This window comes from Balaenoptera physalus (assembly GCF_965194825.1).
Source record: "Balaenoptera physalus genome assembly, chromosome: 17".
Classification (NCBI taxonomy): Eukaryota; Metazoa; Chordata; class Mammalia; order Artiodactyla; family Balaenopteridae; genus Balaenoptera; species Balaenoptera physalus.
Genome location: NC_138895.1, coordinates 76,453,512 through 76,469,058, shown reverse-complemented (window position 1 = coordinate 76,469,058; position 15,547 = coordinate 76,453,512). Strand labels below are relative to the sequence as shown.

General features: G+C 35.7%; 1 protein-coding gene and 1 long non-coding RNA gene across 4 annotated transcripts in view; one reads left to right on the top strand and one right to left on the bottom strand.

Moving 5' to 3' along the window:
* The window catches only part of EFR3A (EFR3 homolog A), a 96,107-nt gene that overhangs the window by 33,446 nt on the left and 47,114 nt on the right, over nucleotides 1-15,547 (bottom strand). For all 3 annotated transcript variants that reach the window (XM_082434078.1, XM_082434077.1, XM_082434079.1), the window contains 6 exons: nucleotides 13,265-13,414; nucleotides 11,430-11,567; nucleotides 9,122-9,200; nucleotides 6,451-6,586; nucleotides 4,531-4,698; nucleotides 417-531 (listed from right to left, as the gene is read on the bottom strand). In XM_082434078.1, the coding sequence (XP_082290204.1) occupies nucleotides 417-531; nucleotides 4,531-4,698; nucleotides 6,451-6,586; nucleotides 9,122-9,200; nucleotides 11,430-11,567; nucleotides 13,265-13,414 (786 nt within the window). The remainder of the gene's footprint in view (nucleotides 1-416; nucleotides 532-4,530; nucleotides 4,699-6,450; nucleotides 6,587-9,121; nucleotides 9,201-11,429; nucleotides 11,568-13,264; nucleotides 13,415-15,547) is intronic.
* LOC309647125 lies at nucleotides 6,595-9,200 on the top strand. Its single transcript, XR_014255827.1, has 2 exons — nucleotides 6,595-6,685; nucleotides 6,990-9,200. It is a non-coding gene; the product is annotated as an uncharacterized lncRNA (long non-coding RNA).

Below are 15,547 nucleotides of genomic sequence, written 5' to 3'. Positions count from 1 at the left end.
TTTTTTAATTTTTATTGGAGTGTGGTTGCTTTACAATGTTGTGTTGGCCTCCACTACACAACAAAATGAACCAGCCATGCACATACAGATCTCCCCTCCCTTCTGGACTTCCCTCCCATTGAGGTTACCACAGGGCATTAGGCAGAGTTCCCTGTGCTATACAGTATGTTCCCATCAGTTGCCTATTTTATACACAGTATCAATAATGTGTATGTGTCAACCCCAGTCTCCCAATTCCTCCCACCCAAGCATGCAATGTTGATTCAACTGCTTAGCAATCTAGTGCCATAACAACACCACAGGACTTTTATTACTGAGTAAAAAGACAAAACAGTTTATAGATTTAAGATAAAATTTAATACAAGATTAAGTTCAACTTTACAGTTTGAGAACGCAAAACAACTACATACACATACCCTAGTTGACTGATATCCAAAGTATGGGTGGATGTTCCAAAGACGGGTACTTTCCCCATAATGAACATCATGATTTCTGACCTCTGATAATCTGGTAGGTTACTTCCAAAAAATCCTATAAAAATATTAAGATAAATTTAAGATAAATTTTGCAAATGGAAAAGTTTATTTTTCCATATAATAAAAAATCATAATATATTTTTAACCACAGCTTTCAATATGTGGTAAAATAATGTCTTTGAGCTACATGTAAGTCTAAAGATATTATAATTTCTTTGGTGAAAATCATTTAATGATGTACATTATAAGATGTGTTTAATGGACTAATACTTAGATTAAGATAAATGTTTGAAAGTCTTTTGCATACAGTTAACAGTGGCAAATCATCAATTTGAATTGACTGGAGTTTTAGAAAAAGGAAAAAAAAACTTTTGGTAGTATTTCTGATGAAACCCTTGTTCCCATTTTGTAAGCCTAAATTCCTGTTCTAGTAAGAAAGTCAATAATTAAGCCACTACTTTGGCTTCCCCAGGATTGTTGAAATGTTCTAGAATGTCATTATAATGAGCCAGGTTTACAGTCTAACACTGTGGGTTAATTCAATATTAATTCAATATACATAATTCAACTAATTTACTTATTTGTCATTTTTCTCAAGGAACTCTTGGGTATTGTGCATATTTTGAATTTATCTGTTATAGCTTTGGAGAGTTTACTTCCTGGTCACAGAAGACTTAGGACACTTAATTCACTTACTCAAACTTTTAACCCTGTTGTTTCTTTGACAGATCAGAACAGGTATTAAAACCTGGCTATTTTTGATCATTTCTTAAAATGCAACATAATCATTACAGAAACCTACATTTTTAATATTTCTTTAAGAGTAAATTAGTTTTTCAACTTAACTCTTCAGCCTGTATTACTGGAGTTAATAATATCTTTCTATAAATTCAAATTGTTCTATTTATCATTTTGATTAGATCTAGGGGTAAAACTCATTTCTCTTTAAAGATAACATACTCTAGCAATCAAAAATCTCATGATCTTAACATTATTCAATCAGCATAAAGTATATTATTCTACCTAACACTTGAGCACAGATTTATGGGGGTAAGAAGCTACTTTGTATTTCTATCCTTACAGCAACAAATAGTAGTACCTTATAAATCCAGGTACTATTATTTGTGTCAGTTTCCTCTTGTGGAAATTAGGATAAGAGAGGTTAGGAATTCACACAAGAAATTACACAGCTAACATTAAGACCTGAGGTGAGATCTATTCATCTCCAAAGCCTATGTATGTTATTATTACTCTCTGCTTCCTCTCTATAAGGTATTTTCAACTTTCCAAGAACCCAATTAGGTATGTTCCTAATCACTGTACAAAACTGGACACTGATTTTCTGTTCCAAGCAAGTTGGTCATTAACCACAAAGGCAGAAATTTTCCAACAAGTCAACTGTGAGGACAGCCAGAAAGTTAACTCATTCTCTATTCCCATTGTTTGTATTTGAACTGCTGAATAGAAGTGCTAATAAGCCTCCCCCAAAGAGGAGAGCATTTTTTTAAAAGAGCTTGGCCAACGGCCTCCTATCTTCAAGTGCAAAAGCTACAGCAGCCCTGTTCTGTGTCCCACCAATATTCACGTGATCTGATAAATAAAGAATACTGAGAATTTCTGAAAGAAAATATTGAGGAAAGCAGAAGTGTGACTTAAATAAAAGTCTTATTCACTGTGCCACACTGCACTGTTTTTCTCTCATGTTTTAATTTTCACGTTATTCTGAATGTGTTATGTCACAGAAATATTGCTTGTCTGTGGTATATACATTTTATAACAACATACTTGAGAAACAATAAATTAAATACTCTAGAGTAAAACAGTAACACTGAATTAACTAGAAGTCACTAAAGCAATTTAAATTAATTCTCTGAAAACAAGACTAGCTGATTTGATATACCATCTTAAAATATCACAGACACTCTGGGCCTTTGCCCTAATGAGGACAATTTCTATGCACATGATGAGATTGTGATTAGGTGAAACAGAGGTACTACCCCAGGCAGATCAACCAAAGGCATCCACAAGGTAGGAGTCACGTGCATCAAGAAGCCCAAGCATACGGCCTGGTGTAAGTTCAATATGTTCAATAAAAAGGTGCTGAATGTGGATGCGTGATGCATGTATGCATATCCATAAAGCTTTAGAAATAAACAAAGGAAAACTCTGTATTAAATATTCCAAAGGACTATTATAAACAGGTGGCCCATAGGTAGGATATTACTCAAATGAAAGGCATAAACTGAGCTCCAGAATAAATTTATATGACTCTATTATTAGTAGAAACTATTAGTAACCACTAGAAATTAGGTACTAAACCCCAAGAATACAACTCAATTTGGAAATTATCCTAGAAATCATACAGTTACATTAAAATATGATCTGGATACTCTAAAGAAAATATTGGAAGAGGAGGGTTAAAGTAGGAAGAGTTTGACTGCTTTAATTTGTATTTATATACAGTCTGATCATTTAATTTCCCAAAAAATTCCCCATGGCTTTCTTTTTTTTTTTTTTTTTTTTAAGTAAGCTCTTTACCCTTTTACCCTTTGTGTGTGTGAGGGGAGGGGGAAGCATATGATATTAAAGCCTAAGTATCAGTACCCAGATCCTGGTCTCTAGTGCCTCTCCCCACTAAAAGGAACCACAGCTCCTTAGAGAAATGACTGATTCTAGGATTGGGGCAGGAAGTATAAAATGAACCTAAGGCTGTGCTTAAAAGAAATGTGGGGGGATATTACAAAGATACAGAAAATAGGGGCTCCACTGGCCAAATCTGGGACAGTTTGACCGCCGAAATAATAATAATAATTTAAAAAGTACAGAATAAATTATGAAGATAAAAATATAAATCCATGAGCTCATACCACTGTATTTAAATAGATAAACACATGTATTCCTACATACATAAGTAGGGATAAAAAGGGGCTCTTGCTTACAATGAACACTGAGTGCCAAGTGAGAGTGCCAAGTTGATAACCATCATTTTGTAACCATCATGGTAAAGACTGGTTCAGGTAAGAATTTTGAATGGTTGCTACATCTAGGGGGTGGTTTGGATGGAGAGCAGAATATCTGCACGGCCTAAAAGTATCTTCTCAGAGACTGCTTATTATTTGCAAGGGGAAAAATGGAAACTGCGCAGCAGAGAAATAGAACAATACTTTGCGTGATCAAAACTAACATCACCAGCGAGAAGCAGGTGTACACTGTGTACCTCCGAATGTGATAATCTGAGAAGAACACTATCACTTACGTAGTATACAGCCAGGAACCCATAACCTGAATTTAACCATGAGGAAAGAGCAGACAAACCCACGTGAGGATATTTTTTTTTTAAGTGAGGGGTCAGGGGGACCTATAGTCTTAAAAAATGCCCATATCATAAAAGAGAAATGTTCCAAACTAAAGGAACCAAAGAAACATCACAACTAAATGCAACTAAATGATCCTAGACTGGATCCTGGACCTAAGGAGAAACATGCTATAAAGGACATTATCAGGTCAAATGACAAAACTGAAATATGAAAGTTTGACTAAAGTACTGTATCAAAGTTAAATTTACTGATTTGGTAACTGTTCTCTGGTTATGTAAGAGTACTCTGGTTTATTCTTTGGAAAAATAATCTGTAGTCAAGACCCATGCACTTACCATCCAGTGGTTAGGAAAAAAATGTAGATGTGTATATGTATGTATCTATGTCTCTCTATATGTATATATTTATATATGTGCTTATGTGTGTATATCTATATATACACACATATACATACACACACAGAGAAACGGAGAAAGGGATGGAGAAAGGCAGACAGAGAGAGAAAGGAAATGATAAAGTAAATGACATAAAATATTAATAGATGAATCTGGGTGAAGGGTATATACAGTGTTCTTTGTCGTAGTCTTATATTTGTTTATTTTCCAAACAGAAAGTTTTTTAAAAAGTCTAAGCTATCATTCACCTTTGACTAATGTCCCGTAAGAGACAAGTACCTTCTGTGAGGGCTTTCTGAATCACTGTTTTCCAGAACAATTTGAAAAGTGAAATGTACTCACCTATTGTTTGGATGATAGCATTCTGCACAATCTTCTCATCACTGTCTTTGGAACTTGTGCTTAAGTTGGCACTGCTTATAGATCCTCCCTGTAAATCATTTGCTTCAAATTCAACACTGAGACGCAGATGCTTCAATAGGGTGTTAAAGACTTCCAGCACTGTGGGTCCTGCAAATGAACCCTGATGTGAGCAGATACATTTTTCCGGCAACGTACACTCAAAACCAATCCTCGTATTTCTCAGCAGAGATTTCTGCATATTTTCTAAGTACTTGGAAATACTTCATAATTTATGAACTAACTAGCACATTAAAAAAGTAAATGAGAAATACCTAAATAAGAAAGTCTCCTAGCTATTCCAACAAACATTTACTGGGCATCTCTGAGCAACTCACTGTTTGAATCCTTGGTACAAACCACACAAAATGTATATATTCATATAAAGATTACCAAAAACTTTCCATCTATCTAATCTTGTCTACTCAGAATAATGTGTACAGTATTGGGATAAACTGACTGTTGGGTCAGAATCCACAGAACTATAACATAGCTCACTGTGGCCTAAGAAATTTGTTTGGCATCTTTTGAGGCTGAAGAAGAAAGAATTTTGCCTCAATTATTAGACAGAAACTAGCTAATTTACCACATTCAGGTAAACTAAATATGCTCTCTGTTTTTAGTACTATAAATACTCTGCCTGTGTTTCTGGCACTGCATCTATCACGCTATACTTTAATCAGTGTTTTTATTTCTGCCTCCTACTCTAGATTCCAACTTTCTCCAGGACAGACAGCCACGTTCAAATGCTTCTTTGAATGTACAGAACCTAAAACATAGCAACCTCACACATAATAGATATTGGCAGGTGAGACGATTCAGTCAATGCATCATCTGTGTTTCACTTCATATTTCAAGTTAACTCTTCAATTAAATAACCTGCTTCCATCTCTTTGAGATAAGTTATGAGTAATGACAAGTCCATATCCAAAATGCCCACTCTCATTTGACACTGAGTGAATATTAGAATACTTCAGCAGCTAATATATAGTTCCACTTTCATTTTGAAGCAAAGAAACCATAACTAGATTTTCCTCCTAACTTCAGTAATTTTATTAGGGACCCTTCCATTCTTCTGATCACATGTGAGTGAAAAAGCATGATGTCTGACCTGTCCCGTCTCCTTGTTACCCCTCTCTCTAGTCAGTCACTTATCAGATCCTGCTGGCTTTACGTTCCCATTCCTACTGCTGCCATCAAGGTCAAGTTCTTTCTCTGTGCCTCCAATGGTGACAACCACCTGCGACTTCCAATGTGCCCTACGCTCTGCAGCCAGATGAACTGCCCTGTAACACGCCTCTGATGAAGAGCACAGTAAATCTCTAACTAGTGTCAGTCCACTGTAGAATGACACCCGTGACCTGGCCACGACTGGAACTTGAAGCCTCTTCTCGGGCTTCCCCCACACTACCACCACACGTCGTAGTCAAACGGGCTACGTAATACTTCCCTCCTGCTGATCCATTTTCCCTCCCTTCTCTGGACCCTGGTTTTCTTATGATATGTGATCAAATTCTGCCTTGTATTACAGTTATTAGGTAAAGTCATCTAACTCCAAGTAAACCATAACTTTCTTGTATCTGTACCCTCCCAATGTTTAGCATATAACTGGTATTCAAAAATCTTTACTGGAAAAAAGGATGAAGGGAAGAAGAGAATGATTTGGAGGGAAATGTTTAACTGTACACTAGGGAAGTCTGACAACAGTCATGTGAACCTAACATTTCAAGAGAAATTAGAGCACATTTAAAAACATTGCAAATATTTTCAACGAGTTTTCCACACATTGCTATTCCTACTGAAAAAAAAAACATTCTGAAAATGATTAATGAATTTTTTTTGGGGGGGGGTGCTGGCACTCACCTATGGAACCTTTTGCAGCAATGGCAACGGCCTCTAACAGAACCTGAATAATACCTGCTCGAACTCGTGGAGAATCTTTTTTACGAGCATCAAGGTGTCCTAGAATCTCCTGGATCACATGGTGAGAATACTGAGCCTAAAAGAACAAAATAGTGTAAAAGTATATGAACAATTACATGCATCCTGGCAGAATTCATAAGAATGATAAACCATGTGACATTTAATGGAACAACAGGTAGCCATTAGAAACCATTCTTTTTTTTTTTTTTTAATTTATTTATTTATGGCTCTGTTGGGTCTTCGTTTCTGTGTGAGGGCTTTCTCTAGTTGTGGCGAGCGGGGGCCACTCTTCACAGCGGTGCGCGGGCCTCTCACTGTCACGGCCTCTCTTGTTGCGGAGCACAGGCTCCAGACGCACAGGCTCAGTAATTGTGGCTCACGGGCCCAGTTGCTCCATGGCATGTGGGATCTTCCCAGACTAGGGCTCTAACCCGTGTCCCCTGCATTGGCAGGCAGATTCTCAACCACTGCGCCACCAGGGAAGCCCTAGAAACCATTCTTTTTAAGAATAAATAGGGATACCGGAAAATATTTACGATATCCTGAGTGAAAAAAAGCAAGTTATAAAATACTACGTTAAATAAAATTCTGTTTTTTAGTATATAAGACTAGAATTATATGTGCCTACATATTAACACTGGTCATCTCTGAGAGGGAGATTTATGAGAAATTTTTACTCTCTTTGTACTTCTCTGTAATTCCACAAAGAATATTTATACACTCTTATAACTTGATAATAGGACAAAATGTTGTTAAAAAATAAGACAGATTATGACATTTATAGTACTTCTCTCTTACCCAACCAGATACATACTATTTCTTATCATGGACATTTAACAATGCTAAACAGTTAAAACTCTCATCTAATCAAGAGCCACTACCAAAATTGAAGTCTTAACAACGTGTACCTGATGAAATTTCCTGATTAGGGCCAGCTAGTTTAATGTTTTATGGACAGAGGTTGAAATATTACCTAAGAATGATTCCTATATCAATTTTATAGTAAATGGCAATTAAAACAATCAAATCTATCAGAAGTTTTGATTGTATCAGGATAGTCTTATTAAACAGAAACTCCCATTCTGGTGGGTACTACCATGTAATTTTTGATTAATGGACTTCAAAAAACATATGGTGCACTTAAAGCTCCTTCTAAAGCAATGCTCTGGACCAGAAGTCATTTCTCAGAAATTTAATCAACAAATACTTATTGATTCCTTCAGTTTCTTCAACTTAGTAATTTACTTTACTTTTTGTAAAAAACAATTTCATCTAGTAACTAAATCTGAATGAGGAGGGCAAATGAAGAAATACAAGGCTACTGAAGACCAGGGGAACAGCCTTAATTATGTCCACAGATTGCCAGATCAACTTCTCACCTACTAAACTAAAATTAAATTAAAAGATCTTAAAAGTTCTCATCAAAGGGGAAAAAAAATGTGTAACTATGTGAGGTGATGGATCTTGAGAAAACTTATTACGGTAATCATTTTGCAATGTTGTATGCCTTAATCTTATATAATGTTATATGTCAATTATAATCTCAATAAAACAGGGAAAAATTTTTTTAAATTATCCTTCCACATCCAAACCAGCTTTATAATAACTACCATGCATTGAAAACCTACATTATGGTAGGCATGCTATAGTAACCTAAACTTAATGTTTAATTTAGACCAAAAGTTCTAGAACAGAATGACCGGAATTTGAATCCTTACGTTCTACCTGTGTACCCTTGAGTGAGGTGTCTGACCTCTCTAAAGGTCAGTTTTCTGATCTGTAAAATGGGGATAATAACAATATCTACTTCATAAAATAAGGAGGATTAATGAGATAAAGCATATACATAAGGTTATTAGCATATTCAGAGGTATAGCCAGCACTTGATAAATGGTACCTTCTATTTTAATATAAAAATGAACCATTCAATGAATTCATTAAAATTTCCTTTTCAGAAATGAGGAAATTGAAGCTCAGAGGGGCTAAATAATTTGCCCAAGTTCTATGCAACTAGTAAACAGCACATCTAGGATGCAAATCCTGGTATGACCTATACTAAAAGCTGTACTGCTTCTTACTACCTTATCTCCTTTAAATTAATGATGACTTTTTAGGGCATTAAAAATGTAGATAGTGTTAAAAAATAAAGACCTAAAATCCCACTTGAATTAAGAGCTAATTGGGTCTGTTCAAGGTTTGAGGAAAACCAAGGCTGTCCTCTGCAGTAGATGAGAGTGCCTCATCAAGTGCCTCAATCTATAAAAACTACACTATTGCACAGTAAATATCCAATAAATGTATCAGCTATATGATGCTGTAATAAATATCAATTCTAATACCAGTTTATCATAAAATATAAATGCTCAATAATGTATTTAATAAATGCACAATAAAGATTGTCATCATAAAATCATTTAGTTCTTTTTAATTAGATATTTTCTCATCTTGGCAAATAAGAATATAAGCGGTAAATAAAAATAAATGAGACAAAGAACTAAATTAAGAACACGTCTTATCTCCTACATTGTTCTCTATCTCTGTCTGAGGACATGCTTATCGACACAGAACTAAAATTACTTATATATAAAAATAACAGTTAACCAATCCTTACCTGAATGGAATACATTATAATTTTAAAGCAGTGAACTGCAAATTCATTGGGATCCCATAGTCTGTGATGATCTAAATGCCTGTAAATTAACAGTAAGAAAAGTACTTTAAGAATTCCTTATTTTTATTACACTTTCTCCTCTAGAACCCTCAACAATATGCAAAGCCTACCAATCAAAAGAATATTATCTAAGAGAAAGTCAATGTTTCCATTTCCAGAAAAACTGCCAGATCCTTTCATAAAACAGTAACAATAAAAGACTAGAATATATATATATATACACACACATATACATACATATACATATATATATGATTTTTCAATACCAACATGAGCTGGCAAGAAAGAAAAGTCCCTCAGTCCAGACTCCACAGGAAGGTGAGAATCTGGAGAGGTAAGTATACACTGAAGCCAGCAGTTGTCTTAGGCACATCTTCAGATCTCTGGTAGCTGATAGCCAGTGGTTTAAAGGGTTGTATACACAGGAGACTGGAGACAAAGTTTAGGGTCCACCCAGGAAAGGTGGCTATCAGATCAGAAATACATGCATCAATTCAAGCCGTAAAAGACGACACCTTCAGTGAATCTGGGGGAATGTTCTATGTTGTAGAAGACTGTCAAGAAGCTTGTCTGCATTGGTCTTGGCTCTGAGAAGAATCACGAAAATGAAAGTCTCTCTGAAGAATTCAACCATACACCTAGCACCCAGGCTCTCGCCTTGGCTGACAGAATTCACAAGTATCTATGTGGCTCAAAAAAACTGAAGATAAGAATGTAGTTCAAAGCGGTGCCTGGACAACACTGCATCCATGCCTTCAGCAGAAGCAAAATAAAGCCTCTTCTGGAGTACACACCATTAATGCAAGCCTCAAAGAAGTCTCACAAATAAAGTTACAATGAATATGAGCTCAAAATTAAAATTCACAGAACACACAAGGTAAAAAGCCACTATGAATGTCAATTATCAATCAAGTTTTTAAGGACTAGGACAGTTTTATTCATGTATATATTCCCCCAAAATACCTGGTACCTTACTTGCAGAGGGCATTTAATATTTAATCAACTAATTAACTAAATAGCTAATATATAATTAACTATTTAATTAACATTTAATTAGATTAATTAACACATGATCAGGAGGTAAGTCCACTAAGTTCTACATAGAAAAGAATATGGCCCACTTCCAAGTTACTCAAGTAATCAAGTATAGTTAATTCAGTATTTTCTTTCTTTTAGACTAGCTCTCTAGATTTTTAAGGCCTTATAGATTACCTCTCGGTTAACAAGAGGATTAAGATAAAAACTGGAATTCTGATATTAAATCAGCATGTCTGGAAAAAATAAATCTGCCTTTAGTTATATTTGACATAATTTGATTAGTTCTTAGTAGCATTTTCATAAGCCCACAGAGTCTTTAAACGGTAAATCTCAAATTTTTGGTGGTGGCAGCAGTCGGGGGTGGGGTGGGGGGAATCCTTTTGAAAACACTATAATGATTCTCTGATGCTTAATTTTGAGGTTTATAGATTCTTGTAACTAAAGCTCAACTTCGAACCCAAATATCTGCCCTAAATAAAGAATTCTGGATATTACATTTCGACTACTTTATATATGCTATAAAGACATTATTATAGTCAGGAAGGGGAAAGGACAAGGCAAATGATTAACGAAAGAAAGACTAGCAAAAATGTCCAGAAATTACACAGAATGTTATATAAATCTATCACCTGACAATTGAGTTAGAACTCAGAGGCTTTACAAGGCTTGAGAGATAATGTCTATGTCGAGAAACTCAAAGCTCACAAATGTATTCTGCTTGGAAGGCAGCATATAAGTACCAACAAGATATTTAATATTCCTGCTCTGCTCAGTCACTCGGTATAAGATACAATTTACTCAGAGAAGAGAATGCGACCTAAGGCAGTCCAGCCACGGCAAAAAGAAAGCCAGTAGAAGCCAGGGAATATGAGGAACTGACCAGAAGTTAATAAAACAAGATCCATCATACTTGGACATTCGTTTGTTTTAATATTTTACTGGATATATACATTTCAAGGTGTGAATAAAAACTCTAGTGAAATGATGCACATGACTGTATTTCCTACTTAAGGGGGAAAATCTAGTGAAGTGGTTGAACAAGTGCTCAAAGGGATGTTGTCTGACTCAATCCTGTACCCTTCCCACGTTGCTACACTGGCTCTATTAATAACTCACTCACACAGGTAAGAGTATTTGTCCTCTGTAAGTAAATTAAAACAGAATGAATATAGCACAGTCACAAGTAACCAGGAAAACACCAACTACTTACGCAAAAACTGGTCTCACAGCATTATTCATATTCCCAAAAGTTGCTCGGCCCAGCAGTTCTCTGAAGCAGTTTTCAGCCAGAACGGCGGGATTCTCCTCTTTGTCAGCTGCTGAAGGAGAAGGAGGAGGGCCTATGCGACTGAAAAATAAAGACAAAAAAATGAATGCGAGGATTCTGACACTAGTTCTGACAGTTAAACAGAACAGATTTTTACTTCTCGGAAATATTAGAATGACATTTTCTTTTTATCCCAAAATAACTTTAGAGCTTAATTCTACTTCATGAACTCAACACCTTGAAGCTAACCACATAATCTTTCAAAATTGGAGAGCTAAATTCACTTGTATAACTTGTTTCTAACTAATAGAATATCTTTTCTAAAGGCAAAATACTCAGTAGTTGCTATTTTGTTAACTTCCTACAACTTCGCTACATTTATAGCAAAATCCTAGTAAGAACAAGGTGCCCAAAGATCACCCAGTTTAACTGTAAGTGAGCAAAAATTGAAAGCTAATTAGAACATTTGTATAAGTAGATGTCTTCAATAGACACTATTTGTTCATATTTTAAAACCTTATTTTAGACTAATGTATTCATGTGCAATAATAATTTCAAAAAAGCATGTATCTGTAGCATTGGGATAAAACCATGAGAAAACACAACTTCTTAAAATTTGGCAACCAATGGTATCAGCATTCCTGTATCCTATTTATGCTAATCCTGTACCTCAAGAGCCATAATTATGGGGAGTCAATTCTCAACTAGCCAGGTACCTTTAGAAGAATAAATATTTTAGACAGAAAAACTAACCTCAGCTACATTGCCAAGAACAGGAAAAATACAGAAGGTGTTAAAATATATCGTTTCACATTTTAGGTTTCCAAAGCTGGGGACAATCACATCTAAGGAATCTAGCAAAAATACTTGCTGTAATTGCCATAAATTTTGATAAACATATAAGTGCTTGCAGAGTTCCCAGTTTCACCTTTTCACTTCTAGACCACTTTTATTTTGATATTGCACACACAATCATCAAAATTACAAATTAAGTTAAAATTTTAGAACTACAGAATTAAATATCTTTTAAATTTGATTTGGATTTCCCTCTTTAAACTGCAATAATCAGGGAGATCAGCATAATAAGCCAAACTGGAGAATACTGGTTCTAAAACTTGGTTGCATAGTACCTCTGTGCAAGGCAACAGAAATTTGGGAGGAAAGCATGCTTATGGCATTTGGAAAAAGAGAATAAAGTACAGAATTCTAAGTTCAACAGGTTACTGGGGTGGGTGGGTGGGGGAGAAATCAGCATATACCCCAAAACAATATTTCATGCCAAAATATCTTAGAAGAATAAATAAGACATGAATAGTCTAGTCTAGTTTTTATTTCTGTTGAAAAATATATATACAGTGAATAGTAGCTGCTATTATTATTATTACTTTGATTAGTACTAACTCCCTATGAAAAAGCATGCTGGATCTCTAAAGAATAACAGAAGTTCAGTTTATAATCTCTGTTTCTTACACTTGCAGCTTTAAGTAGTATTAATTCAAATAGCAATGTGGATGCCCAATAATAAGCAGAAAGTAAAGTGAAAATTTATTCTGAAAGAAATAAAAGCTTAAGTGTCTGAGTCAGAATCTGTCTGCTCAGTCTAATTTGACGACTGAAGCTGACATTTTTTCAGAAAGGATACATATTTAAACTTGCTCAAGTTTATGAGACTACTATACACACAATACTAAAGACAAACGTTCTTACCCTAGCAAGCGAGCACACATACACACGTATTAAAGTAACACAGCCCCAGCCCTAACATCTTTATTCAATACCTGTCAACCTCTTCTATCTTTTGCATGTTAAACAGCAGGGATGGAACAATTTTATCCATATGCTGGGGTTCCCAAATGGTAGCCCGAAGTTCATCATTAACTGTTTTGCGAACCACACCTTGAATACCTCTGATTCCAGCAATTCGGATTCTGTAAAAAAGAAAAAAAACTGAGTCATGAAAAAAAGCTATTTAAACAAGTCTGCTTACTTAGCTAAGAGAATGGATGTCAAATAAATAGTTATCTCAAGACAATAAAAATAACATACAATAAGTCTAAGAAATAAAAATCTCAAAAATCTAAGATGGACAGAGATATGGCAGTTCCAAAAGAGGCTTACTTTTTTTTTTTAATAAATAAATTTATTTATTTATTTATTTTTGGCTGCGTTGGGTCTTCGTTGCTACATGTGGGCTTTCTCTAGTTGTGGCGAGTGGGGGCTACTCTTTGTTGCAGTGCGAGGGCTTCTCATTGCGGTGGCTTCTCTTGTTGTGGAGCACATGCCCTAGGTGCGTGGGCTTCAGTAGTTGTGGCGCACGGGCTTAGCTGCTCCGCAGCATGTGGGATCTTCCCGGACCAGGGCTCAAACCCGTGTCCCCTGCATTGGCAGGCGGATTCTTAACCACTGTGCCACCAGGGAAGCCCGAGGCTTACTTTTAATACCATCTTTTTACAATCAGCATTTAAAGTAGACATATTTAGTCTGTATCAGTTTTCAATAAAAAATAATTTAATCAAAGGAATTAGGTTCTCCTACATTCTTTGACATAAACTGTACCAATGTTTTCTTAGGTCACTCTCCCAAGGCAATAGAAACAAAACCAAAAATAAATAAATGGGACCTAATCAAACTTATAAGCTTTTGCACAGCAAAGGAAACCATAAACAAAACAAAAAGACAACCTACGGACTGGGAGAAAATATCTGCAAATGATGCAACTAACAAGGGCTTAATTTCCAAAATATTCGAACAGCTCATACAACTCAATAATGAAAAAACAACCCAATCAAAAAATGGGCAGAAGACCTAAATAGACATTTCTCCAAAGAAGACATACAGATGGCCAACAGGCACATGAAAAGATGCTCATCATTGCTAATTATTAGAGAGATGCAAATCAAAACTACAATGAGGAACCACCTCACACCGGTCAGAATGGCCATCATTAAAAAGTCTACAAATAACAAATGGTGGAGAGGGAGGGGAGAAAAGAGAACCCTCCTACACTGTTGGTGGGAATGTAAATTGGTGCAGCCACTATGGGAAACAGTATAGAAGCTCCTCAAAAAACTAAAAATAGAGCTGCCATATAATCCAGCAATTCCACTTCTGGGCATGTGTCTGGAGAAGACTATAATTTGAAAAGATATATGCACCCTAATGTTCAATGCAGCACTATTTACAATAGCCAAGACATGGAAACAGCCTAAATGTCCATTGACAGACGAATGGATAAAGAAGATGTGGTATATACATACCATGGAATACTACTCAGCCATTAAAAAGAATGAAATAATAGCATTTGCAGCAACATGGACGGACTTAGAGATTACCATACTAAGTGAACTAAGTCAGAAAGAGAAAGACAAATACCATATGATATCACTTACATGTGGAATCTAAAACACGACACAAATGAACTTATCTACAAAACAGAAACAGACTCACAGATACAGAGAACAGACTTGTGGTTGCCAAGCGGGGTGGGGAGGGATGGATTGGGAGTTTGGGATTAACAGATGCAAACTATTATATATAGAATGGATAAACAATGTGCTACTGTACCGCACAGGGAACTATATTCAATATCCTGTGATAAACCATGATGGAAAGGAATATGAAAAAGAATGTATGTATATGTATAACTGAATCACTTGGCTGCACAGTAGAAATTAACACAACATTGTAAATCAACTATACTTCAGTAAAATTTTTTAAAAAATGAAAAAAAAAGAATTAGGTTTTCCTAAGAGGATGATGATAATTCAAACCAAAGTGGACCAGATTCTCTCCCACTTCTTGCCTAGAAGTCTCAGCAGCTGAGTGAGAACAGGATTTATTTCACTGTTCCTGAACACCCTTAATGCGTCCGCAGACTTTTCATTCACTGTTTCTCCCTGAGAACCTCTCACCTCCCTTAGTCCACCTAGATGGAAGATGAGGCTGGTTCCTTAAAAGGTATGACAAAGGAGAACCATCAAAATGGAGTGCCGATAACCTGAGCCGTATACATATACACATATACATCCGTGTGTCCCATTGTGTATACATTACTGTGTACA